Below are 26,606 nucleotides of genomic sequence, written 5' to 3'. Positions count from 1 at the left end.
TTAGGCCAGATAGCTTTGCGGGTATTGCAGAACCATGAATCGTGTCTACAGACGTGTGTTGCTCATAGTCTATCCTCTGGATGTCTGAAGCAGGGTCATACACTGTCGGGAATCGGCAGAATCACACCGCCCAGGGTCTAGAAAGCCTTGTAAAGAGCGAATACTCTCGTGACATCTTTTGACAACAGAGACGTTTTTCAATATCGTATACAAAGGGCTGTCGCGCGAGCAGCCGCGACGACATAAACTGCCAAGGGGCGGAACGATAGCTTGATTCAGTACCTGCTTCTGCTACCTTAGCTCAGCAAACAGGCAGACTGCAGCCATGCACGATAACAAGTCTTACGCCATGCCGGGCACTCTTGAGTAGATCTTCCCCAGCAAAAGCACCGCCAATTGCCGCAAGTCTTTGACTGCTCCGAACTGTCCATCCAAATAGTCGGCCGTATCGCGATTGTTCATACGCCGACGCGCTTACAAGGTCACCTCGTCCTAGATTCCTCCACATCCCCGACACGGCTCCACGCCGATCATATTCGACAGTTGGCGACTCTGGACGCGCTCAAGCATCATGTATCTTTCCCTCCTGTGCTGAGCTTTGCAACACGGCAATAGCAATGCACAATATCCCGGAAAACAGAGCAGTTCCCAGTAGGAGTCATCTTTTCGTCGGAGCTTGTTTGCCCAGACTCTCGTGCATGTACTCGGCAAGACATCATCGGTGACTTGCCGCATCTTTAGGCGTTTGGTCTGGAAACGCATGTTCCTCCTATCGGACTCCTCGGACGCAACAGTCGCCAGATGTTATTGGCAAAGCTCGCTGACTCGATGAACCCAAGCCAGAGATACTGATACGTTTCATTTCTCCTGCCAGCAGCACCCAAGCATATTGGTTCGCCAATCACTTCAACTGGCAAGCACTGCCGTGCTTCTCTGGGCATATCTTGATGGAGGTTGGCTCGTGCCCAGGACAGCCACAATAACGCCACCAATGCGGGACACAGCAACCTTCGAGTAATGGGACCAATTAACGTTTGATCGTCGCACACTATCACACCAGATACCGACCGTACTCCGCACGTGTCATGAGCATTCCTCTCTCGTGTCATTTAACCACGTATAGCCGACGGAGAAATTATGAAGTTGCACCGTGGGAGAATCTGAAGACAAGTCTATAAACAGCCTTCACCCCACAACCCCAGTTACTGACCCCAGACGACCCACTCACCACCGATCCGCCTCCACATTCTTATCTCATTATGGACCCAACGGTTGAGAAGGGCACTGCTCAACACCTGGAGCACGCCTCTGACACCTCTGGAGACGTACAAGGCAATGCAAAAGGTCTTGCTGTTGCCTTCGAGGAGGGCATGGACGCCGGCTTGAGCGACGCCCACCTTTGTAGCGAGGAGGACAACAAGCGCATCCTTCGAAAGACTGACTTGTGGATGCTCTCGCTCCTCTGCATGGTTTATTTCCTTCAGTCAGCAGACAAGGGGTAAGATATATTCAATGTAATGTACAGAGTATCGACTGACTCTGGAACCAGAATCATCGGTCTTACCGCCGTCTATGGTCTCAAAAAGGACGCACATCTCGTTGGCAACGACTACTCCAACATTGGAAACATTGGCTACTACGCACAGCTTGCTGTCCAACCTATCGCTGCATGGGTACTTGTCAAGTTGCGATACCGACAAGTCTTGCCCGTTATCATTACCTGCTGGGGAATCTCAGTTGCTGCCGGACTTGCTGGCTCTCGCAACTATGCCGGACTCCTTGCCTCGAGATTTCTGCTCGGAGCTTTTGAAGCTGCCGTCGTTCCTTTGTTCTCCATGATCACCATCGCTTTCTACAGACGCTCCGAACAACCTTTCCGCGTTGCTTGTTGGTACAGCTGCTACGGCTTGAGCACACTTATCAGTGCGCCAATCGTCTACGGATTTGGACGCATTCACTCTGCAACGTTGTACCGTTATCAAGTGGTCTACCTCTTCTTCGGCCTGTTGACAATCTGCATCGGACTCATTACCTACTGGTGGGCACATGACAGTCCCGGAGAGGCCCGTTACCTTTCTCCCGAAGACCGCCTCAAGGCTGTTGATCGTGTTAAGGCCAACCAGCAAGGAATCGTCTCACACAAGTTCAACTGGAAGCAAGTCATCGAGGCTTTCACAGAATTGAAGTATTGGCTCTTCATAGTCATGGTCGTCAGTGTGAACGCTGGTGCTTCTGTATCGTCAGTCTTTGGCTCCATCATCCTCCAGAACCTGGCAGGCTTCACCCCTGACCAAGCCGTACTTCTCAACATGCCATCTGGCGCACTGCAGTTTGTTTCGATTCTTGGCGCATCTTACCTTGCATACCGCTTCAAGCGCAAGTCGCCATTCTTGCTCGGCCTTGTGTCTATCGTCATCGTTGGAGTTGCTTTGATGGTCGCACTTCCTAAGACCAAGGAGAACAAGGGTGGTTTGCTCGCTGGATACTATCTGATCGCTTTCGTGTACGCCATCAACCCTCTGCTCATTTCGTGGATGGGCGGCAACTGTGCTGGACAGACCAAGAAGGCCATCTACTACACCTCGTTCAACGCCGGAAACGCCATTGGCAACATCATCACACCCTACATCTTCAACTCCAAGTTTGCACCACAATACGTAAGTCTCCTCGTGTACATTTGGTTCGTACAGGAAGTACTAACAAAGTTTCAGGTCAATGCTCTCAAAGGTATCTTGATCATTTGGATCATCCTCTGGGTGGTCGTCATCCTCCAGATCTTGAACATCACTTGGATCCAGAAGAAGAAGGGAGACCAGCGCGAAGCAGCTGGACTGCCCAGAACCTTCGAGGACTTTTCCATGAGCGACAAGTTCCACGAGGCGGGTGCAGAGATTCACGGCGAGAATGGTCTGCAGGATATGACTGACAAGCAGAATCTGTACTTCCAGTACTTGCTATGAGAGACTGGATACTGTATTTGTTGGCTTATGTAGTTTGACTTGCTGGCTATCACGTAGATGGCTTATCTTATGATTTGAACGATTTCACCATGTTTCCTCGAGACTTGCCGTCTCATCTTCCCCATGTGATATCTGTCATGACTGCTTCAGGATCACCCCGCACAGTGATCCTATTCACCATTTGTTTAATAGCATGCGAATGATCCAAAACAGACATGATGCCACTAGTTCCTACTCACTATTCCAACAATAATTTCCGGTCTCTCATTGAGAACTTCAACATTCAGCCTCGGCATGAGCAACCCTCTGTCCAACAATAGCACCCGAAAACCCCGAAGTCTGACAGTAAACACCCCTAACCGTAATCGCATAAGAAGAGTTTCCATCACTCACAGTAGTGGTCGAGCCATCACAAGTCACCGTAGCAGAAACACCGCCAACACTCGCTTGACTGCCAGAAGAACTGCTTACACCATCTGCAGTCGAAGGTGCCACAACGCCAGCAGAACATGCCGCATAAGCAACACTGCCGATGCGTGTTCCATTGGCGCTGGTGAAGGTGACTGTGGTGATTTCGTTGGCTGAGGCGCTGGCGTGCTCGTTCTCTGCTGCACAGCTTGTTGCTGCGGCGGCTTGTCGTTCATTTTGAACGGATTGGGCATTTGATGCACTGGCTACTGTTGCGTTTGTGACGATGCTGACGTCGCCTGCTGCGGTGGAGATGGCGGTCGAGTTTGCATTGCCGCTGGAGGATGAGGAGTCATTGCTTGTGAGGCCTTGAGCAGCTCCCGCAGCGCTGGACGAGATGTCAGTTGCAGTCACATTGTCTACAGGGTTTGATGCTTCTTACCTCGATGCATTGCCGCTTGAGAACGTGGTCGAGACAACTGTCGTCCCATTCGCTGCACTGGAGGCACTGCTCATCGAGCTTCCATCGGAGGCCGATGTGGAGTTTGTGACGGTGGTGACTTGGGACGATGTGGTCTGGTTGTTGTGGAAATTGCCAAAGAATGAGACGAGGTTGCCCTGGATGGTGGCCTTGGGAAGCCTCCATATGTAGCCAGCGTAGTTGATGGGAGGGAGACCGTTCAAGCTGTGTGGGACATTGAGCTGGAAAGTAGTATCCAGAGGGTAGCACTTTCCGGCATCTGCTTTCTGGGTTGCTGAAACAGCTAAAACGTGGCTAATCGAAGCAAGGGTAATGGGGATAGCGAGTGATAGCTTCATGTCTTCTTGCGTGTGAGATATCTGCGGTGCCTCCCCTATGAAGCAGTGAGAGGATGACTACAACATATAGTCATCTGAGTGCGCTTCGAAGAACACGGCATACAAGAGATCATTGTGGGTCATTTCGGATTACCATGGTTCCTGCCAAAAACGCGCTGATCCCGTGGAGTGCTGCCGCCATGGAAGCACTTCCGAGGACCACAATGATCGTTAGCTTGTGATCTACAAGGGCATCAGTACGACTGCTTGAGTTTAGAGGGCTTGATGGTTGTCCTGCTTGCAAGTTGTATTGCAAGGCTGCAAGAGAAAGTACTCCGATCAAAACAGCTATACTTGATATAGCTTTGGAATTGGCATCATGCGAGAATGACAGTGGCATAGCCGTGAGTTCAATGGAACAGCGTGCAGTGCTCTTGCCGACCATGCGGTGCCTAAAAGTGGGGACCATACCAGGCATCTGCAATTGGTCGAACCTTCTGTCAATACAAGCCTCGGAAATCGCATTTGGGACCGAAACATGGACTGCAATATGCACGGCGGATTTTGGGCAATTCCGCATCCACAGGAAGACTGTTCGGAATCTGACAAACCAACTGTCTCAGTACGTTGTCAGTGGTATGTTGAGGTCATCGCGTGTATTACGTTCGAGATCGAAGTTAAACAAGCGTCACTGTAGACTGTGCACTCCGGCCCATGTTGATCTTCGGAAGCCGCGTCCGCGGAGACGGCAAGTAAATGCAAGAGGCATTGACGTGAACGAGAGCTCTTGCTTTGGTTTCTATTTAGATCGCTCGAATGGTTGAGGTGACGTGAGGCAGAGTCCTGTTTGCATGCGACGAGTCCAGATGAGCCTGACCAAGTAGCCGATGAATTATTTAGAATATCCGTTCTTTGCCTCACCATTTCTCTCATCTTCTCTCATCTTCTCCTATGCTGAGCTCCTGTTATCCCTGACTTCGCCCTCCATCGTCGTCGAATTGTCTTCGTCAATGTGGATTTTAAACATCTTTGAAGCCATGCCATAGCTTTTGCCTACCGCTTCGCTTCCGTAGACTCTCATTCCTTTCTCGTAGTCTGCCGTCGCTCCTTCGTAGTAGCCATTTTGCAGCAGTCTACCTAAGAGAGCGCTATCTCTTACCGCAGTATTGGCTCCTAGGCCACCTGCCGGGGTCATGGAATGTGCTGCATCGCCTATGACAGTGACGCGAGGTTGATTTTGCCATACAGGAACACCCGAGGGGGTTGAAATTGTGATTTTCCAGAACGCACCCTCGGATGTGTTGGACTCGGTGAACAGAGGCTTCAGCTTGGGATGCCAGTTCTTTGTGAGCTCTCGTGCAATGTTGGATGCGGTCTCGCCGACGATGGTATAGTCGTCGTTTGGAGCTTTGATGACTCCAGGCTCACCGACCATAGTCCATCCAAATTGGGTATCGGGATCGTCCATATCGCCAGCGCGAACATTTGTGATGACGGCGAAAGAACCGTTGGGTCTGCTGTTGTCGACGAGACGGAAGACACCTTCGCCGAGTCCTTTGAAGGCTGTCGTCGGTGCTTGTCCATGTATGCCGCGAGCTCCAGTGTCATAGACCTTCAGCTTGCCGTTCGAGAGTTGTCTGGCGATGTAGGAGTTGATGCCTTCGCCGCCGATGAGCATGGAGCCTTCTTCGGACTTTGTGCCATCGCTGAAGATAGCTCGCACGCCATCTTTCGTCAACTCGTAGCCCTTGACATGCTTGTTGAACTGCACAAAGTCTTCGCAACCCTCCATGAACAGATTTCGCATATCTCCACGCGCTATACCAACGACTTTGCCCTCTCGCGAGTTCAAACTTTCATTGTTACCACCGCCACTACCACCGCTACTGCTGCTATTTCCAGCAGGTGCAGCAGGTGGTTGCTCAATGGGCTCTCCAGAAGTGGCATCTATGGTTTTCATTCCTCCACCACCGGTTTTACCACATCTATCGTAAAATTTCTTCCATGCTGCTGGTTCCAAAGCGGATTCGATGGCGTCGAGACCTTCTGAGGAGAGCCGAAGTCGGTATCCTTGGCCTCGAGATGCTAGAGAGGCATCGCGTTCGAAAACACGGAACGGGATTTTGTATCGCAGAAGCGAGCGAGCAAGAAGTAGCGATGCGAGGCCAGCTCCGGAAATCAAAATTGGTTTTTGTGTCATGTTTTGCAGAGTTGAGGTAATGTGATTGTTGATGTTCTTGGTTGAATGCTCAGCATTGAAGGTGGGTGGGGGAGGTTGGTGACGCTGACATCAAGACCCGCTTTCCTTCTGTCATCTGCACCAACGACCGGACCGACATTTTCGCTTGAACAATCTACTCTACCGCTTGCACAGGGACGACACATGAAAGAATGATGGTATCTGAAATCCAAAGAACACTACTCCTGACTAATTATGTGTAACGAATGTGTTGCTGTGTCTTCCACCTCTCAAGCTTTATCAGAGGCTATGAGAGATGAGCCGATCATAGGAGACAACGCCAGGGGGACCAAAAAGAAACAACGAACCACCAAAGAGCAGCCGAAAGCTGGCGAGTCTGGCTATACAGAATCTTGGAGGTTGACACGTTGAGGCTACAGCCAACACTCGGACCAGCTCTCGTTGACCATCATCACATAATCTTCAGGAACGCTCAGAGTTTCACCTCGAAGAGTCTCTCCTCAGCGTCGTCCGGATCGACATTATTTGTACCGACTCGGCGTACAATCTCATGGCTGACAGAGCTTAAGACGAGGGCAGCTATGACAGCCCAAGATACGATACTGAGGATTGTAGTCTGCAAATCATATCCGAGACCAAGACCCAATAGAGTACTTGTCGAAAGTGCAAAGAGTATGGCCTGGTCTTGCCAGCGGTCTCCACGACGTCGCTGCGAGTACACGACTATTGCAATCGAATACGTGCTCACGGCCAGCACGAACCCGGTCAAGCTTGGATTCATTGTGGGCAGGCGAGACTGGACAGCGCGTTAGTCGGGGATTGCCTCAGGGACGATTTTACGTACACCGCTGTTTATTGTAGACTCTATGACTTGGTGTTGAGACCTGATGATGGCCTTGTTGTTTGCATTGTTCCAAGCTGTGGCAACAATCGCAGAAGCCGAAGCCGAAAGAAGAGACACTGCATCAGGTAACTTGCTGGCCGCGAAATGTAAGACACTCATATCAGTCCCGTTCTCTTTGTCTTCCAGATTAGCGCCCGACTTCAAGTCGGACCAAATGTTCTTCTCATAGATAGGCAGTCGGTCTGTCACTGTATACAGCTGTCTTCTGGACACAGCTCTTCGGATAGTGCCCGACCACGACAACACGCTGGAAATCAAGCTTGACTTGCCAGCGCCAGTCATACCCATGATGACGAGCCTGACCGGCTTGTGAATGAACGCTGGTGGCGCAGGTTGATCTTCTGGAGCCAACCAGTCAGCACGGTTCTTCGGGACAGTACCATCCTGGAACACGAGATTGGGTAGGATACCGCTTGGTCAATAACGAAGTTATTCTGTTCGCCGGTCCGTCTCTGCCTCTTCTTTCCCTTGTCAACCTTTCTGAACCATTGTAAGACAAACAACCACCGAAAACGCCTGACGAGATGAGAAGCATTGCAATTCTCGCGGGTTTCGCTGCTCTTGCTGCCGACATGCCTATTGCTGTCCACAGGGTTCCCGAGGCTCACGATGACGATGTTGGTACTTTCCATCATTACTTCGATTTCGTGTTTCGGCCATCGGTGGACATGCCAGGGCCAGTAAAGCAGGAGAAGTCTCAAGCCTCAATCCCAGAGTGCTCGATGGCCGCTCGAGGCCTAGGTTCGACAACTGAGCCATACGACTGTCAGAATCCAGATCTTGGACGGAATCCAGAAGAGGCTGATCAGCAGCTGAACACAACTCCATTCCGGAGCACCATAGAAAAGTGTAAGCAGAGACCACCACGAGCTTGTCATACTTGCTAACCACAAGCAGCCAATGGAAGCTTGCCCCACAAAGCGACTCGTGCAATCAGATCGTCCACGAACTGCTCTTTGTCCGCCATCACCACCAACCACTTCTTCCGGCTCGCAAGTGCAGCTCCAGTCGAGCTTCCCGATAAAGACTCGATCACGTCTCAATATTTCCAGACTCCTACGGTGCTTGCGATCTGTTTCGTAACTTTGCTGTTCGCAGTCTGGGTCTCGACAGCATCTCGGAAAAGATGGAACGGGTGTCTATACGTTGCTACGCTTGGCTCCAGTATAATGTCAATCGCTGTACTCAACATGGGCAGTGACGCGGAAGCCAAGTAAGTCTGCCTTGTTGGCCCCCAAGATCACTTTGACCTAACAGATGATACTAGCCAGGTCTGGGTTATCCTCACTTCCTTTTGTCTATACGTGGCATGGTTGCGTCGTCTGTCGAAAATGACCACACCTAGGACCCCAGAGGCTCTAGATATCCGAACGACCCCGAGACCAGGTAGCGCAGAGAGCCCGGAAGGTGCAGTAGATGCGGAGAATCTGGAAAACCCAGAGCGTCCGGACAACCAGAGGTAGGGTATATCAGACTGTGCTATCGGCTTCACTGACGCTTGGTAGTGACGGGTTTGTCCGTGTGTGCGTCGGGGTCCTTGGAGCACTCATGGGTGCCACATATGCTCTGAATGCTTTTGTGTCATCGTCTTTGGACTCGTTTCCTGTGGTCACTCTACCATTCTTGTTTCCATTTAGCATATTTGCAGTATGGAGTGGGTTCTGGACTCGAGAAGCCCGACCCCGGGTCGTGTTGTATGTACGTAGGATGTCTTGAGAGGATGATGTTGAACTGTCGGGCGACCAGATATATATTGCTAGATTGGAGCTAGACCAGGGCGGCAGGGCATAAGCATTTGGAGGACATGTGGTAGGACATTCTTTTGGGCATTTGGATATTTGTGGGTAACCTTTGTTTTCTTGTCCGATGTTGGACACTTCGTCTTGTTTCTATTTCTTCGTTCCTCGAGTGATTTTTGATGTTTTCAGGACATATTCGAGGCTCCGCACTGGTTACCAAGTATGGGCTGTTTCGTGTTGCATACCGGGAGAGATATGCTAGTGGCGGGTATAAAATGATGATTTGGTGGGGATGGATGGTCATGATCAAGCGGCGATGGCGGTTGCAAGATGCGGCTCTGAGGATCGAGAGGATCGAGGAGGCGCGGAGGAAAGCTCCGTTTTCCAAGGCCATCGCATTCGTCCGTTAATTACGCGAGTTTAAGTTTGGCCCCGGATTGATTGACAGCCGAGGGCTTCCTAATTTGATTGTTTCACAGGAAAGTCGTCGCAATCGCTCAAGTCGTTCCTCCCGCATCCCCTGCAGCTGCTGGAGGCTTGATGCGAACACGCTCTGCAACCAAGGAAGCCGCGCCTCCAGAGCCCAGGCAGTGCCAGACAAGATGGCACCCAAACAGGCCAAACAGCACAAGGCCCGCGAGAGGGCCTTGACCCTGCAGGAACGCGAGATGCATCGTTTCTACCAACCCTGGCTCGACGCACAAGGCACTTCAGCAAATGTTGCAGAGCACGTTCAGGACCTCGCCGCCGTCGACGACTTTGCCATCAACACCCTCTCCGAACAAGGCTTCCGCCCTCTGGCCTCGCGCGACACCACCTTGACTGCTTTTGCTCAACTCGCCGCCCTCCGCCTCAATGTCCGCCGTGCCATGGTCAGTCTCATTGACTCCAAACACCAGTACGTCTTGGCCGAGGCCACACGCACTCTTTCCTTGGTCGACGACACGAGACATGCAGAAGGCGACGCCCTGTGGCTTGGAACCACCTCGCTAGCTAGAGAAGATGCTGTATGCCAATGTGCTTTTACGAGACAATACACCGTCGAGGACGAGAATGGTCATGCCGTCACCTCAATCGCCGCCGTAATGCCCGATTGCCGCTTGGATGACGATTTCAAAGACAAGCCCTACGTCTTGTCAGAGCCCGGCGTGCGCTTCTACGCTGGTGTGCCCATCAGATCGAGATCTGGACACAACATTGGCGTCTATGCCGTCAGCCACGATGAGCCGAGAGAGCCCCTGACCTACGACGAACTCCGTTTCATGCAAGACATTGCTGTCACCGTCATGAACCATCTGGAGTGGGCCAGGGACCGTGTAGATCGCTACAAGGGAGAACGTATAGTTCGTGGAATGGCCGACTTCATCGAAGGTGCTCCCTCCGTGCGCGCCATGAGCAAAGAGATGGACAATACAGATCAACCTGCTACGACTGCCAATGGATCGGCCCCAGCATCTCAGTCGAACAGCCAGGTGAAAGAAGACTCCCACAGGCGGCCACCAGCCACAAGAACAAATACCAGTGTGTCCGTGCATCGACCTAAGCTAGAATCTAGGACCGACTCTTTTACTAGACCCCGTGAAGCCAAAGCCGACAACCTATCCAAATTACTCGATCGTGCTTCTCGGATATTGCGAGAGTCAACGCTTGCCGAAGGTGTTGTGTTTTTTGGGCCTTCGTCCGGATCCGGCCATGCAAAAGCTAGTCTGAGATCTGTAATGGCAGCCCGAGACAAGCTGTCTGGTACGGATGATGAGTCTGCGAGACATCTTTCAGTCGATTCTGTTGATGTGGAAAACTCGACTGATTCTGACGCCAACCATATCCACGCTTCGAAGATTCTTGGTCTCTCCCTGGCCAACAAGAAGGATAGCTCTCTCTTCCACGACACAACGCTGGATGTTTTGACTCTGGAGAATTATTTCAAGCTTTATCCCAATGGAAAAAGCCTTCATTTCTCCGAAGCTGGCTCGGGTCTGTCTTCTGAGGATGACAGCGCTAGTGAAAGCCAGAAGTCCGCTGGTGAGGAACCAAAGGCCGCTCCCGAGACTGCCTCTCAGAAAGTTATTGGAAAGAAGAAAAAGATGCGAATGAGTCACCAGATACTTCTCAAGAATCTGCCAGGTGTCAAGAACGTCATCTTTCTTCCTCTCTGGGATTATATCGAAGAGAAGATGGTCGCAGGCTGTTTCCTATGGACCAGCAGTACTGGCAGGATGATGAACCTGGACGACGACCTATCATATCTGAGAGCTTTCGGCAACACCATCATGAGTGAAGTATCACGTATGAATGCTTTGAAGGATGATCGCGCAAAGACGACTTTCATCGCTTCCATGAGCCACGAGTTACGCTCGCCTTTGCATGGCATTCTTGGATCTGTCGAGTTCTTGCAGGAAACAGCTACAGATGCATACCAAGCTGGTCTGGTAAGTGAGAAGCGATGCACACGTCCATGAATTGGCAAATATCAACTGCAAGGATGCTTTGTTTCGTGGTTGAGTGTATGCTGATTTGTGATGTCTCAGGTAAACTCAATCTCGACATGCGGCAAAACTCTGCTGGATACCCTCGATCACGTACTCGATTACGCCAAAATCAACAAGCTTGGCCGCGCTCGTATGAAGAAGAATGCCAAGTCGAATCGACTAGCTTCCGCCACTGATTCACCCTCGGAGAGTCTCAGCATTTCTGCCGAGATCGACCTTGGACTAGTTGTAGAAGAGGTTGTCGAGGCCGTGTGTGCTGGCCATGCGTTCAAAAAGATGCACACGGGAGATCTCAAGTCGCGTGAAGGCCCTGTCATCACCATGTCTCGCCACTCGTCATCCAGCAAAGTCTCCACTGCTGATGGTGGGAATATTCACGAGGGTGAAGTTGCCGTTCTGCTTGATGTCAGTCCCAGGGCTTGTTGGCTTGTACGTACCCAGCCCGGGGCTTTGAGAAGAATCATTATGAACCTGTTAGGTGAATCTATCTGTATAAGCTGGTGACGAAGCAACAGCTGACACCAATCGCAGGAAATGCCTTGAAATATACTCCCCGCGGCTGGGTGGCGGTGTCTCTCAGAGCTCAAGAGAGTACACAATCCCACAAAATGGACGTGGTGTTCAGAGTTGTCGATTCTGGCAAAGGAATGTCTGAAGACTTCCAGAAGAACCGTCTGTTCACACCATTTTCGCAAGAGGACGAATTCATGCCGGTGTGTTTGCTTTTCTCGCATCCGATGTTAACTCGCTGACTCATCATGCAAAAGGGAACCGGTCTAGGTCTTAGCATCGTGAGACAAATTATCGACTCACTAGGTGGTACCATCGACGTCAAAAGTGTGCAAAATGTTGGCACGGAGATTGAGGTTCGGTTAAGTCTAGCACTGGCACAGCACAGCGACACGCCAGACGAAGAGTTGACCGCAGTCATTGCTAAGACCAGGGGCCTAAGACTTGCTCTCTTGGATCCTAACGGCGAGAAAGAGAGGGATCGCAACGATAACATCAGTCGACTTGATACCACGCTGTCTGAAGTCTGCTGGGGCTGGTTCGAAATGGAGGTGACAAAAGCAGACAGCCTAAAGGACGTCGATGCAGACATGTATATGTACACTGAGCCGCCTTCAGTCGAATATCTACTGGAACATCACAGCGTCAACAAAACCAGTAACGAGGGGGGCAGAGGAAAGGAGGTTCCACTTATCATAGTTTGCCTCAACGCGTCGGAGGCCGTGGAAATCACCTCTAATCATATCAAGGTACGTCGGCTAAATGTTGGTACACATCAGGAACTGACGTTGTCGTAGGCACTATCAGATCTGGGCCGAATAGTTGAGGTCGTTTCGCAACCGTGTGGACCTCGCAAGCTGGCCAAGATATTAGCACAGTGCACTAGACGCATGGAAGAAACCTTCCACAGGCCTATGAAACCCGACAGACAACCGCAACCACAGGGCTTTCCACATCGTTCACGTCTAGAGGACATGGGCGCCGCTACAATGCTTGGACTACCGAGCATGACTTTGCCACGCCTCAACACTTCGGAAGAGAGATCCGAGTCTATCCGAGCTCGAGAGTTCATCCGCAACACACCCACAGAGCTCCCTCCTAGCACAGCTGTGGCATTCCCAAATATCGATCGTGACGAAGGCAATGCCAGAGAACCTCAAGGTCAAGCGCAAGCAGCCTCAGTACCTCACGTCCTGCTCGTAGATGACAATTCAATCAATCTGCAGCTCCTGGTCATGTTCATGAAAAAGCACAAAATGCCCTACCAGGAAGCCACCAATGGGCAAGAAGCTCTGGACAAATACATCGAATTTGGCAGCGGCGACCCAAACAAGCCCCACCTCGACTTCATACTCATGGACATTTCGATGCCCGTGATGAACGGTCTAGAAGCTACCCGTCGCATCCGCGAGTTCGAAATCGAGCAGGGCATTGAGAAGAAAGCTACAATCATTGCTCTGACGGGCTTGGCGAGCGCCGAGGCACAAGCTGATGCAGAGTCGTCGGGTGTGGACATCTATATGGCCAAGCCTGTCAAGTTCCAGGCTCTGAGGCCGCTGCTGATTACCAAGAAGCCAGAGAAAAAGGCCGAGTAGCAGAAACTTTCTTGGTCTAGGCAGATGTTGTTTACATCCTCTGGCGTTTTCTCTTGTTCTTCATTTTCCATTGCACATCGAAGGCTCTCTTTTGATTCCTACGAGCATTTTCTTTTTCATGCGGCATGGCATTTTTCATCTTCTCTTGCATAGCACTCATACTTTCTGCATGACGATGGCGTTTCTTTTTGTCTCTCTTTCTTAGATACACACGAGCATTGGTGGCGGGCTGTTTTGGGCAAAATGGATATCTACATGGCAGATACACAATTTTTGAGATTCTGCTCTTTCTCTGCGGTTGTGTCTACGGACAGGTAATGGTGAAGATTGCCGTTTTTATTGTTTGCACTTAATTCGGTAGCATTTTGCGCTGTCGTGTGGGTTTGTCCATGGCCAAACCCAGCAGCTTCGGAAGGGTTGCTGTTGATACTGGTGTAGTTTGTCCACGGACAGGAAAGGAGATGGTCTCTCCGTTGTAAAGTCGTGTTGTGCAGACGACTATAGACATGCACAGTTCTTTTTGGTAGATAGACAGCCTCCACTGAGAGGATCTCTTTGATCGGCTCTCCGTGGCCTTTGCTGCCGTCTAGAAAGTACTGCGCATTCTGATTGCATCGTCATTTGAGCGAGCCCACTCTGGTTTCCAGAGAAGGGCGAGCCGTTCCTGAAGGTCGATGGGGTTGTTGATCATAAGGGGTTGCAGTGAACAAATTTTTTGGAGATTCTAGCTTCTTCATCAAGTGGAAGCTGAAGGTCTTGTGAGTTGTGCGCCTCATCCACGATGACTCTTGCAAATCTGCCCGCAATTACATCTGCAAGCTCAATCGAGTCAATGGTTTGAGAGTCCCTCAGAATCAGAATCAGAATCGAAACCAGAATCAGAATCAGACTCAGAGTCGGATTCGTCTTCATTCGGAGTGGTCGCCTTCGCCTTACGTTTCTTTGCAGTGTATGTAGTCTCGGTCCACGAGAGCACTCGTTTCTGAGCAGTCGTCAGAGATGTCAGGACAACCGTGGCAGCAGTCTTGGGGTCGTGAGGATCCAGAGAGTCGAGAAGAGCGACGAGATTGATTGCCTTGGTACCGATTGTGCGCTTACGATCACCGGCTTTGTTTGTGCTGGTGCATCCCTGGAACAAAACTTTGTTGTAACGGCAACCGGTGAATCGGGACTCTAGGGGCCTGGTGAATCCTGGCTAGCGTGAACAAGGTGTTTCAATATCTCCATGTTTTTCTACATTTGGACGATGTAAGACCACACTGTGCGTGTATTTTCTTTTGACGTCAAGTTTCCAGTGTCTGATGGTGGGGGTAATTCAGTGTCTAGTATATAGTAGAGAGGAAGATAAGGTAAGAGGTAGAAGGGTGGTATATAGAAGGAAGGAAGGAGCAGGTATATGAGAGAGAAGAAGAGGATAGGATGGAAATCGGAAAGAGTTGTATGGTGCGGAGCTATCAAGCAAGTATTACAAAGAGAGCTAAGAATCGTAAAGAGAAGCAGGTAGAGTTTCGAAGAGGAGTGAATGAGAATTGTGAAGAGAAGTGGGTGAGAACCATGGAGAGAGGTGAGTGAGACTTCCGGTAAGAAATTAGTGGACTTGGAGTCTTACATGGCAAGTGCACACTTTTGAGGTTGCTCTTTCTAGCAACATGAGCAAGCACCGCCTCTAAGTGTGCAAAACATTTGTAATGCGTGTAGCTACAGAAATGCATAGTAGTCCCTAGAACAGGACAGTGCCCATCGAGATACCATATGTCTTAAGCTCTCATTGGTCACATTCTTTGATCAAGAAACTAGTGTGCTTTTTTATAGCGTGGGTTATGCTCTAGGCGTTCGTGAGGAGAGGGTGAGATTTACATACTATTGCACGCGAGAGGCCTCTAGTTTGTTCTTGATTTTTCATTGCTCGTTAATTTCTACTGGAAGTGCTCTTCTGGGGCTGACTAAGTGCAAAAGAAGAGCATGAGAAGACGCAATTTGCTCGTCCTCCCCAGAAGAGGCCCCAATAAGTTAGAATGCTGTAGTAGTGGAAGGGTTATGCACAAGAACACAAGGATTTGTCGGATAGTGTGCAATCTTGGATTCTGATCATGGTGATGAGCCCAGCTCTGGGGCCGGAGAGGAGGAAGCTGCGGGTGCTGGGATTGGAGCCGCTGTAGGAGTGGTGGCCACGACATCTTCGGCGGCGTACAGGTTCTGATTCAAGATCTTGTTCATGGTGAACATGTGGACGCGATCTGTCTTGAAGACTGCGCGCATGGCATCGTCACAGACAATCTGGCGCTTGTCGGCTGGATCTTGGAGGTCTTTCCCCTTGACATACTCCCAGATCTTCTTGACCGTCTGAGGTCGCGATAGTTGTGTCTCTCCGAGCAGGGCTGAGAGGGGTTCTGACAGGTTCATGGGTTTCTGTGATTGTTTGCGTAAGCTTTCGTACATTCTAGGGACGAGACAGGGAGACTCACGTGGAAGCCACCTGTACGCGGCTTTGACTCCCCGTTGGTCTCGACGTCGCTGCCGTCTTTCACTTTGACGGCCGACTTCTTCTTTCTCTTTACGGGAGCTGCTTTTCTGGTTGCGCCGGCTCTGGTGGGTCGGGCTCTGCTGTTTTCCTCGCGCTGTAAACGGGCAGCATAGGCGGCGTCGTCTTCCTCAGCATCCTGCTTGCGGGCCTTCTTCTTTGGTCTATCGTCTACTACATCGGACAAGTCTGATTCATCAGAGGGTTCTTTGCGCTTTTGGGGGGAGGAGTCTGAGGGGGATGGAGAAGCGCCGTTGGTACCATTTGCGTTCTCTGAAGTCACTCTGTCGAAGCAAGTCTCGATCAGACGTGAAATCTCTTTCTGGGCAGCTGTGTTAGGCAAAGTCTTTAAAGGTGGGCAATAGGAAGGTCGACTAACCTTGTGATCGCTAACATCGTAGCCAAGTCTCTCGGAGAGAGCATTGCGGATCTTCTTTGCGGAGACGGTCTCGAGGTCGCTATGGCGCAAGATATCGTAGATCAGGTCCGAGTAACGTTTTTCGTCGTAGGACATGGTTGTGGCAGATGACGTCGGTCTTGTTGGATGGAGACGGTAAAAGAGGTTGGGTTGAAGTTGGGGTGAACCAGCAAAATCAGGAGAGACAGGCTAGCAGAGTCTTTTGTAGCGATTGGAGTGCAGGCGACGGGTCAATTGCGAAATGTTTGTGAGGAGTGATTGATTCTTTGTAGACGACGCGCATAGACGCGATGGAGAGCCACTTTGGGTATATATGGAGACGACTGGAGCGACCACTTGGTCGGCTTGGCGTCGACAACAGTTGTCACTGGTACGCCTCACACAATGACGAGGTCGGTGGATAGGGGCCAGCAGGTCAGAATAGCACTAGTCTAGGGAGAGATGTCTTTGACATGATGTTTGTTCGCAATCTTTGGGGGAAAAGAAGGTGGGAAAGGACCATGTCTTGGTTTGTTCTTGGAAGATGAGAAGGGCGACGCACGTGACTCCGCCCGCGCCTGCACTTTTTTGCACGTCGAAATCGAATAGCGGCAGCCACGACCACCACGCAATACACAACCGCCAACATGGCTCCCAGCTTTGATAATCTCGACAACGACGAGAGCTTCGACGATGTCGAAATCGACTACTCCGGTACGCCATCCCGAAAGAAGAGCCACACACAGTCGCGCGCCCCTCGTGAAGCAGCAACGGGATAAATTGAAGACGGCAATGCTGACTGCTGCCCTATAGATCTGCGCGAGCAGTTCGACGTGCGCATGGAGGAGGGTCTCGACTCTTTCGTAGTCGTCGACGGCCTTCCCAAGGTCCCCGAGGAGAGCAAGGGAAAGCTGATCAAGTTCATCCTCCGCAAGCTCACCACTGCCGGCAAGACCAGCGAGGACCTTGTCCTCATGCCCGTCAGCGAAGAGACCAACATGACCGAGGGCTACGCCTTTGTCGAGTACGAGTCACCCGCACAGGCTCAGGCCGCCGTCAAGGCCTTGCACGGCACCCCTCTGGACAAGAAGCACACCATGGCCGTCAACAAGCTGACCGACATCGAGCGTTTCGGCCGCGAGGGCCGCATCGAAGAGAACTACTCGGCCCCCGAGATTGAGCCTTTCCAGGAGAAGGAGCACTTGCGCTGGTGGCTGGGTGACAACGACGGCCGCGATCAGTTTGTCATGTACCGCGGCGACAGTGTCGGCGTTTTCTGGAACGAGAGAGACGAGCAGCCCGACTCGATTGTCGACCGTGCCCACTGGACCGAATCTTTTGTGCAGTGGTCGCCCAAGGGAACCTACCTTACCTCGATGCACGCCCAAGGTGTTCAGCTGTGGGGAGGCAAGTCATGGAGCAGACAAAAGCGTTTCGCCCACCCCGGTGTCAACCTCGTCGACTTCTCTCCCGATGAGAGATACCTCACCACCTGGTCCCACCGCCCCATGCAGGTCGAAGAAGGCCACCCCGTTCTCTCGCTCGACGAGGACGGCAAGAACTACATCATCTGGGATCTCGAGACTGGTCTTCCTCTGCGCTCTTTCGTCACCCTCGACTCGGCTGGTCCCAACGTTGACGAAGCCGGCAACCCCATCAAGAAGAAGCTGCAATGGCCCGCTTTCAAGTGGTCTGCCGACTCCAAGTACGTTGCCCGCATGAACCCCGACCAAGGTATCTCCGTCTACGAGCTGCCCCGTATGAACCTCCTCGACAAGGTCTCCATCAAGATCGAGAAGATTCAGGACTTCGAGTGGTGCCCCGCTACTCCTAACCGTGAGGGTATCAAGACCTACGAGCAACTCTTCTGTTATTGGACCCCTGAGGTGGGTAGCAACCCTGCAAAGGTCGGTATCATGAGCGTTCCCTCCAAGGAGGTTGTCCGTACCCGCAACCTGTTCAACGTTTCCGACGCAAAGCTTCACTGGCAGAGCGACAGCTCCTACCTCTGTGTCAAGGTCGACCGTCACAGCAAGAGCAAGAAGTCAATGGCCACCAACCTTGAGATCTTCCGCGTTAGAGAGAAGGGTGTGCCCGTCGAGGTTGTTGACGCCATCAAGGACACCGTCATCAACTTCGCCTGGGAGCCCAAGGGTGACCGTTTCGTTCTCATTACTGCAGGCGAGGTCCCCGTTGGTGCCGCCGTGCCCCCCAAGACTTCCGTTTCCTTCTTCTGCCCGGAAAAGGCAAAGGGCAACCAGGTTGGTAACTTCAAGCTGATCCGCACCACCGATAAGAAGAACAACAACGCCATCCACTGGTCTCCCAACGGTCGCTTCGTCGTCGTCGCCACTGTCCTGTCACAACAGAGCTTCGACCTCGACTTCTACGACTTTGACTACGAGGGCGAGAAGGATGAGAAGGACAAGGACTTGACTGCCAACCTGGCATTGATGAACACAGCCGAGCACTACGGTGTTACTGACATCGACTGGGACCCCTCAGGCCGTTTCGTTGCCACCAGCGCAAGTGTCTGGAAGCACCGCGTAAGTTTTACATTAAAATTCTAGCCGACAAGGAAATTATGCTAACAAACATAGATGGAAAACGGTTACCACCTCTACGACTTCCGTGGTCAACTCCTTCGCGAGGACCCCATCGATCAGTTCAAGCAATTCGCATGGCGCCCGCGTCCCGAGCGTCTCCTTTCAAAGGAGGAGCAGAAGACCGTTCGCAAGAACCTCCGCGAGTGGAGCAAGCAGTTCGAGGAGGAGGACGTCGCCCGCAAGAACACCGCCAACCGCGCTGTTGTCGAGCAACGCCGCCGTCTCCTCGACGAGTGGCTCGCCTGGCGCGAACGCACCGCCGCCGAGCTTCGCGAGGAGCGCGAAGAAGAGGGTCTCCCTGCTATCAGCCCCGAAGAGGCTGTCGCTCAGGACGAACCTTCAGAGGAGGGCGAGCGCGAGGGCAAGTTTGTCGAGGAGATTTTGGAGGAGATTCTGGAGGAGACCGAGGAGATCATCGATTAAATCACTCGATGATGATCTTGACGAGGAAACGCTTCTATATTTCTGTCCTCTGTTTATTGTCAAAAAGCAATGTGTACAGCACATTGTTGGGGAGCGGGGAATACAAAAATCTGGTGTTGTTTTGTTCCATATCACACCCCTCTTTCCGCCGTTCAATTCTGTCTCTCTTGGGTGATTCTCATAATCCTCCGCTGATGAGACGCTCCTTCCCAAGATTCCCAAGTCGCTATTCTCCTTCTCCTTCCTCACGTGTTCATCGCCCCTTCCTTTCCAGCATGATGGCTCCTTCCTTGACCAGTTGTTTAGCAGTCCCTTCCTCTTTCGTACCTTGTAGATCGCTCCTTCTCCCCGATCGTCCATCTGCTCCTTTCCCCGATAATCTTTCTTTGCTGCCCCCTGACAGAACGATGATGGTAACAATAAGATGCAGACATTTCCAAGTTTCCAGTATCTAGATCCCATGTTATTCTCGTTCGTTCTACGCCATCGCTATTTGACATTTGTCACCATGCTCCCGCTTTTCTTTGGTGTACTCCTCTGGTTTTTCCAATGGTGTCAACCCAACGACACAAGAAAATAGGGATGCCCTCTCCTTCGAGCCTCTACGGGTTCTCAAAGCCACCTTGGGAAAGGCGGAAAGAATGGAGACAGGAGCAGGAAAGAAGCAGATGCCTGTGCTTGACGATATGATAAGATCGAAGTAGATGTTCCTGGGACGAACAAGGATCTTTCATGAGACAAGAGAAGAAGGTCGGTTAGCAAAAAACGGGAAGCAGTAGAGCAGTCAGCGAATGTGCAAGGAGGGACCGATCAAACACGAGTTGTCGACAGAAAGAGAAGAATTACAGGAGTGGCGGCTGAGATGAGTGTTTGGATTCATTACTGATCGTGTTTGGAGCAGAAAAAACAGACCACATTCCCCATGGGGATCTGTGGCCCCTGCTAGAGTGACTTCTTTGTTGGAGATAGGATGATACGCAGCTTTCGCATGCTGTGCCTGCCTTACTCCTGTTCCGTCCTTGTTGTCCTACAGGACCCCTTGTTTTCATGTCCTGCCCAAGGGTCTCCCAGCGCTAACGCCCCTCCAGCCTAAACCTGCATTCGCATCCAACGCCATTGGTGAAAATGTCATGTTTTTATCTCTCGTTGAGGTAATTTGTAAAACAAGACAACAAAGAAGCTCGGAAGGGGGACAAAGAAGTACAAGAAACAGACGAGGTTATAGTGGCGGGCAGGCTGCGGCGGACAAACACCAATATCATCTCTGAGTGATGACTTTGGATCCCCTTACACAAGTGGTAGGTGCCGATGGCATCCCAAAATGTGCAGGTCGGACCGCCACAGCTGCCCGGTACGACGGATGCTGGGTGACAACGAGGGTCAGAAATGCAGGTATGTGTTGCTGATGGATGATTCGTTCGTAAAACATGTCGTATACGTCGTTTCGGATGTTGATGTCGTATTTTTGCGTTGCAAAAGCAAATTAATCCATATAAAAGTCGCCTTTGAGGATCCTCTCCTGGAACTGGTCGGGAACATTCATGGGCTTGGGGTTGTCTCTGACAGGGGTGTCCATGACGGCGATACTTTTGGAGCGGGAGTGAGTCCAGCCACCAGTAGGAGGGGAAGCGGAGAGGCCAGAGATAGAGCCTCTCTCGGCACGGGAACGCATGTTGTCTGCCCAGTTGAAGCCTTCTGTAAAACAAAGAGACAAGTCAGCAAAATGATCGAGAGACGATTTCGGTGAAAGCACGCCGGCGGCACCAGAAAAAGACACAAACCTCGACGACCCAGTGAGGAGGAGGTCGGGGCCAAAGTCTTCTTCTCCCCGTCTACGACTTCTTCTTCTGGTATGGTAATGGTGGCGGTGGGCCTACCTGCTGGCACCGATGCTGAACCACCCTTCATATCCTTGAGAGCACGAGCGCCGAAGCTGACTCTACGAGCAAACGGGCCGCTGTTGCCAGGCGTGGCCGAAGAAGGTTCGTCGTCGATGGCCGATTCGTCGACCGTAGAGCTGGAAACACTCTCACCTCGCATTCTAGCCGACATGGGCGAGCCCTGGTTGGGAGAAGCACTCATTCCGAGAGTGCTGACTGAGAGACGACGTCGGCTGGCTTCGGCAGCGGCGGTTGTGATGGGTCCTTGGGCGGGAGGACTGTTGCCCGACGATTCGGACGGGCGGCTGCTGCGGCTGAACATGTCGGTGAAAGCTTGACCGACAAAGGATGAGCGACGGCGTTGGTTGTAGGTTGAGTTGGTGCTGGATTGGTCGTTCTGGTCTGCCATTGTTGTTGAAGGAGAGAGTAGATATAAAAGGGGCGGATGAGGTGAAACGTTAGGTAACCTCAGAAAAATATGGTAGCGTGCGTGCAGGCTAAGGCAACCACGTGCTCTAGACGTGACTTCTTTGATGTCTAGAATGGCGTGATGATGTCAGTCGTCTCCGGCTTCGGGGCTCTGGCGGTCAGAGAAGGTTCGATCGCCTTTGGGACCGACTGCTGTACTTGAGTCGTGGGGGATTGAAATTTGATGGTGGTGGAAGAAGAAGAAGAAGAAGAAGAGAAGCTAGGTTGGAAGGGAAAGAGACATCGAGGGGGCAGAAGGAAGAGGTAAACATATAACTGCGGGTTCCTTGGTGCGGCCCTTGCGAGGACCCTAGACAGATAGGTCCCCAGAGGCCTCCCCGCCGATTTGCGGGGTAGCAAGCCACGATCATGTCCGTGCCCCGCCAATCAAGGCTACCTTTGCCAATGACGATCTTTGGCACTCGCTCGACGGCGTCTCGTCCAGGCGCATCACGCATGTTCATGGTCAAACTCAATGGCCATAACTCAAAAGCTTCGGTCCGATTCGTCTGCGTTCCTCAAGAGACACGCCCAAAGTCGCCACATCCACGACCAGCCTCACGCGGCTGCTGCGTTAGATGCATACGGCCGGCGCTCCGGCTACCCTATCTCCATGTAGTTTCTTTATCCATGTTTGACGAGCAGTGCTTATCTAGGTGCTGTGTCCCATGCCTCCTGTTTCTTTGTGTACTTTTTTTTTGGTCCCAAAAGCCTTTTTCCCTCCCAATCAGCAGGGGGGTTGGCATGTTATGATACGCTCGGTTATGAAGATCATCATGTCCGTCTCACGACGTTGGAGCTTAGCTTTGTCTTGTGTCATGGCACCACCTCCGCCTTTGCTCCTTCCCGCGTCCACCATGCATGTCAGGTATGCACGCCTAATGCACGAGTGCCAAGTATCACCAGTCGACGACAATGGCTGCTGTGGCTAGGTTTGAAGAGTGTGGTAATATGTTTATGATTATGTACAATGTATTCTTTTTGGTTTCGTTGCTACTGGACCGAATTTTGAGATTCAGATCTCTGACCGAGTCTTCTGCATCAGACTCTTGTACCTCCAATGTCCTACTGACGGTAACACGTCGAGTGCCGCTTGCAACCTCGCGGGCTCGTAGGGAAGGCGGTCCGACTTGACAACCTCAAGGATGTAGGAAGCCACGGTTGTTCGTGCGAGAGGTGGTTCCCTCATCGCTTCGGCCACTTGTTGCAGTTCAAGACCTTGAACTTGCCAGAGAGCGTACGCGCGGACGTATCGTTGCGGGAGTTCGCTCTGGCACTGATCGAGCCATTGCTCGGCAGCTTCGTGCTTGACAATCGCTGCTGGTTCAACATCAAGACTCTCGAGCTCATTTTGGTCGTTGTCGTCTTCTATGTCATCCGCACCTGCTTCGGCTGCAGCCTCGTCTTCTTCGTCATTGAGAGCTTGCTCTTCGTCTACGCTGAGTGTTGGCGGTTGGTTCTCAACTTCTGAGGTCGTTATGGCGGCGATCTTGCGTTTTGTACGAGCCTGTCCGACTCGCTCACCATTACCGAGAATAATTGGTTGATCTAGCTCCCATAGGGCTGGCCTCGGCGGCGTGGGACTCATCATGGTCCTCGCCTTTTCAAGCTCCCGGAAGAGTCTGAATCCTGCATAAGCATCTGAAGCAGCGTACACGACTTGCTCCATATCCAGCCTCCTTGACCAGGCACTTGTCCGAACATTTCCTTTGTGAAGTGGAAGGAACAGGACATCTTGGACTTGCTCGGCTAGTTTGAACGGCATCTTGTTGACTTTTGCTGGCTCCTTCTCGGAAAACTTCACAAGCTTGTAGAGATGACTCAGCTCAAAGATCCCCTGCCCCTCAACTCCCAAACATTTGCGTAGACGAGTGAAGTCTCCTGAGATGTTGACGCCAGTTTTCAGAATGCCTGGAGATTCGAGTATTGCTTTAAGTGATGGAGGCATGAGCTCCTCTTTACTGTCTCCGGCGAACAGGGCAACTTGGAAGAGAGCAATTCTGTCATCACATGCGATCTGAATCAGCGACACGTTGTCCTTGATGCTGCTTTTGGTGACAGTGCTGCCCATCTCCCACTCGATGTCGAAGCCGATGACTCGCTCTTCCGAGAACAACTTTGCAACTTGTTCAGCTTGCTCGAACTTGGTGCAGTAGTGAAGACGGGGCTTCTCGCCACTGGGTGATTTGTACAGAGAGTACCTCCAGAAGGCGGCCTGGCTTGTCTTCGATGCCATCAATGCATTGCGCAGATCCTGGGGAGGTATCCGGTACAGCAATGGTGGCCATTCTGTTGAACGTCCGAGCTCTTCTTTGTCCAGGCAGTCAGCAGCGCTATCGCCCATGATCTGACTCCTTCGCCTGGTCTCTTTGAACATTGGCTTTGGAGGCCTGAATCCGATCTTGCTACGAGCTCTGGAGTAAACAGCAGGAGCTTTTGGCGTAAGCCTGGGTATTGGTGCAAATCCTTGTTTGATCAGCTTGAAGGCAGGGCCACGTGGCTTGATTTCTGCTTGAGGCGATTCTTCCGTCGAGTTGGCGCTTGCTTCTGCAGGGCCCGGACTCGTTGTATTCTTTGATTGGGATTTTGTATCCTTCTTGGGACTCTGTGTGGTTTCTGGTTGGCTTGCTTTGCTCTTTTCGAGGTTCGCAGTGCTTCCTGATTTTGACGTCATTTCTACACCTACCGCTGATCTTGGAATATCAGTCGTCGTACCAGCTGCTGCTTCGATTGTAGGCGTTGCCTGGCCCTCAACCGTATCCTCATCATGTTTCGTCTTTGCAAAAGCAACCTTTCTCAGCGTTTCTCTGCGTCTGGTTCTGGCTCTGGCGGGAACCAAGAGACGCTTGCCCAAGGTTGTGCCGTGACGAACGTCACTGATCTCGTCGGTTGACCTGATGAGTGGCTCGAGTTGTCGCAAATAGCGCTTGGATTCTTGCTGGTTGCCGTGACGGTACACGGCAAAGACATCGCTTATTTCTGACAGATCCTCTGGCGTGAACGCCTTTTGCTTGTGTTTGACATATGCATACGCAAATGCGGCCCGCTCGTGAAGTTTGGATGAATTCATGATCTTCGGCATGTGTTTCATGGACAAGATTTTGTGACGGCCCATGACGCCGGTTTTCATGAGGTCGTTCACAACCATTGTCGTGCTAGTTTTTGTATGAGTGGCTCGTCTTGCCATACGTTGCAAATTCTGCCAGAAGAGCTGTTGATATGTTGGCTGATCCGAAATCCAATCGGCTTCAAGGGCTTCCAGCTGCAACGCAGAGAATGTGCGAATCATTCCCATAAGTGAACTGCACGCTATAAGAGCTCTTATTTGAGTTTTGTAGAAGCTTATCGTCGAATCCGTATCGACCGTGTACCTGTCTTGCGCCTTGAGAGCTTGAAGTCTGCCTCGCCAAAAGTCTAGTCGCGCGTATAGTGCCCCACTAATGTCGGAGATGGGACGGTCCATCTCGTACAAGTCGATTGTTGAGGCCCTTGATGCTGCGGTGACTTCCGGGGATGAGGTTTTTGGATCCATACTGAAACGGTTCTCTCGTACAAGTCGACGCCAATCGTGTTGACGGCTGAGGATTGTTTTATGTAGGTCCTGCAACTGTGCAAGTTGAGCGAGGTATTCCGATTTTGCTCTGTCGGCTTCGAGACCAGAATCTTGCAAGTAGCCCTTGACTTGTTCGAAGACACTGTCTCGATGCTGTAACCGCTGTTCCAGCCCATGAACAAGCTGTTGCCGTAATGCATCACGCTCCCGAGAGTCCCGAGTCTTCTGCTGAACCTGCTGCCCAGCTTCCCAGATCCGAAATTGGTCCCCGCCCTTGGCCGTTCCTTGGAAGGACTGCGTAGCCTTCAAAGCATTGGTCCAGTAAACAGCTTCACGCTTGTACCACGTAGCTTTGAGCCGAAGTTGTTCTGGACTCCTCAAGATCGCGACAGTCTTTCGAACGCGCTCGTGAGCCCACTCTTGGAAACTCTTGTAATCTTTGCGCAATAGCTTGCGAGCGGCCTTTGAGCTCTCTTCCTGTTCGCGCACACGCACAGTAGCGTTGTAAAGCCGGCGATGGCGCTGTGTGCTGCTGTCTCTCTCGTCTGCCAGTTCTTTCCTGACTTCGGCAAGCTGACGGGAGAGTTGGTTCTGCTTAGCCTCCTGCTGGCTGATGGTCGACTGGAAATCGGATCTGTCCTTCTCGAACTTACTTGACTGTGCCTGCATCTTTTTCCGTGCCTGTAACTCCAACATCTGCACATCCTGGATAGTACGAATGGACGACGCCTGTAGTCTTTGAAGGGCTTCCTGTAGTTCCTGGTAATCCTTTCTTTGCTTTGCCAGAGCGGAAGTCAAAGATGAGTTCTTTTGCTCGAGTCGTAGAAGTTGGTCAAACGCCGAGGCACGGCTCTCTGTAGACTCAATTCTCTGAGGATGTTCTGTAGTCTGCGCCTCGTCCGACTGCGTGACGCCCTTGGGAACAGCCACGTCGTCGACTGCGTACGCGAGATCACGGTCCGGAGCTAAGCGGAGAGGCTTCTGAGGAGAACTGGACGGCTTGATGGACGGGGCGTTCGAAGGCGGTACAGTTGCAGTAGGGGTGGGTGGAGACTTTGCGTCCGGCAGCGCTATGGGAGAGATTCTGACTCGATCTGAAGCCGGTGGTGGTGTAGCAGCATCTTCTGCCAGCGTCGGAGTCGCTAGCGGCGGTCT

At 51.8% G+C, this 26,606-nt stretch overlaps 9 protein-coding genes across 9 annotated transcripts; 4 read left to right on the top strand and 5 right to left on the bottom strand.

The window, feature by feature from the left end:
- Positions 1-1,259: 1,259 nt before the first annotated feature.
- On the top strand, positions 1,260-2,960 carry M436DRAFT_84243 (allantoate permease; the record flags this gene model as incomplete). Its single annotated transcript, XM_013569511.1, has 3 exons — positions 1,260-1,498; positions 1,550-2,657; positions 2,712-2,960. The coding sequence occupies 3 exons, from the start codon at positions 1,260-1,262 to the stop codon at positions 2,958-2,960; spliced, it is 1,596 nt and encodes a 531-aa protein (XP_013424965.1).
- Positions 2,961-3,236: 276 nt separating this feature from the next.
- Positions 3,237-4,187, bottom strand: M436DRAFT_52738 (uncharacterized protein; the record flags this gene model as incomplete). Its single annotated transcript, XM_013569349.1, has 2 exons — positions 3,237-3,756; positions 3,811-4,187. 2 exons carry the CDS (start codon positions 4,185-4,187, stop codon positions 3,237-3,239), a joined length of 897 nt encoding a protein of 298 aa, XP_013424803.1.
- Positions 4,188-5,115: 928 nt separating this feature from the next.
- Positions 5,116-6,366, bottom strand: M436DRAFT_53166 (FAD/NAD(P)-binding domain-containing protein; the record flags this gene model as incomplete). Its single annotated transcript, XM_013569423.1, has 1 exon — positions 5,116-6,366. The coding sequence occupies one exon, from the start codon at positions 6,364-6,366 to the stop codon at positions 5,116-5,118; it is 1,251 nt and encodes a 416-aa protein (XP_013424877.1).
- Positions 6,367-6,838: 472 nt separating this feature from the next.
- M436DRAFT_84240 (uncharacterized protein) lies at positions 6,839-7,558 on the bottom strand (the record flags this gene model as incomplete). The annotated part of the gene is made up of 2 exons (XM_013569510.1): positions 6,839-7,162; positions 7,211-7,558. 2 exons carry the CDS (start codon positions 7,556-7,558, stop codon positions 6,839-6,841), a joined length of 672 nt encoding a protein of 223 aa, XP_013424964.1.
- A 236-nt stretch (positions 7,559-7,794) lies between these two features.
- On the top strand, positions 7,795-8,733 carry M436DRAFT_84239 (uncharacterized protein; the record flags this gene model as incomplete). Its single annotated transcript, XM_013569509.1, has 3 exons — positions 7,795-8,119; positions 8,168-8,483; positions 8,538-8,733. The coding sequence occupies 3 exons, from the start codon at positions 7,795-7,797 to the stop codon at positions 8,731-8,733; spliced, it is 837 nt and encodes a 278-aa protein (XP_013424963.1).
- An 878-nt stretch (positions 8,734-9,611) lies between these two features.
- On the top strand, positions 9,612-13,603 carry M436DRAFT_52873 (uncharacterized protein; the record flags this gene model as incomplete). The annotated part of the gene is made up of 6 exons (XM_013569369.1): positions 9,612-10,468; positions 10,583-11,438; positions 11,538-11,976; positions 12,030-12,211; positions 12,266-12,757; positions 12,806-13,603. The coding sequence occupies 6 exons, from the start codon at positions 9,612-9,614 to the stop codon at positions 13,601-13,603; spliced, it is 3,624 nt and encodes a 1,207-aa protein (XP_013424823.1).
- A 2,088-nt stretch (positions 13,604-15,691) lies between these two features.
- Positions 15,692-16,638, bottom strand: M436DRAFT_53128 (SWIB-domain-containing protein; the record flags this gene model as incomplete). The annotated part of the gene is made up of 3 exons (XM_013569419.1): positions 15,692-16,012; positions 16,069-16,446; positions 16,504-16,638. 3 exons carry the CDS (start codon positions 16,636-16,638, stop codon positions 15,692-15,694), a joined length of 834 nt encoding a protein of 277 aa, XP_013424873.1.
- Positions 16,639-17,168: 530 nt separating this feature from the next.
- M436DRAFT_66069 (translation initiation factor eIF-3b) lies at positions 17,169-19,550 on the top strand (the record flags this gene model as incomplete). Its single annotated transcript, XM_013569462.1, has 3 exons — positions 17,169-17,235; positions 17,335-19,067; positions 19,122-19,550. 3 exons carry the CDS (start codon positions 17,169-17,171, stop codon positions 19,548-19,550), a joined length of 2,229 nt encoding a protein of 742 aa, XP_013424916.1.
- Positions 19,551-21,033: 1,483 nt separating this feature from the next.
- Positions 21,034-21,839, bottom strand: M436DRAFT_52651 (uncharacterized protein; the record flags this gene model as incomplete). The annotated part of the gene is made up of 2 exons (XM_013569337.1): positions 21,034-21,245; positions 21,332-21,839. The coding sequence occupies 2 exons, from the start codon at positions 21,837-21,839 to the stop codon at positions 21,034-21,036; spliced, it is 720 nt and encodes a 239-aa protein (XP_013424791.1).
- Between the last annotated feature and the right edge of the window lie 4,767 nt (positions 21,840-26,606).

Source organism: Aureobasidium namibiae (assembly GCF_000721765.1).
Source record: "Aureobasidium namibiae CBS 147.97 unplaced genomic scaffold scaffold_15, whole genome shotgun sequence".
NCBI lineage: Eukaryota > Fungi > Ascomycota > Dothideomycetes > Dothideales > Saccotheciaceae > Aureobasidium > Aureobasidium namibiae.
Note: the sequence above shows the minus strand (reverse complement) of the source record. Positions and strands in the feature narration are given on the sequence as shown.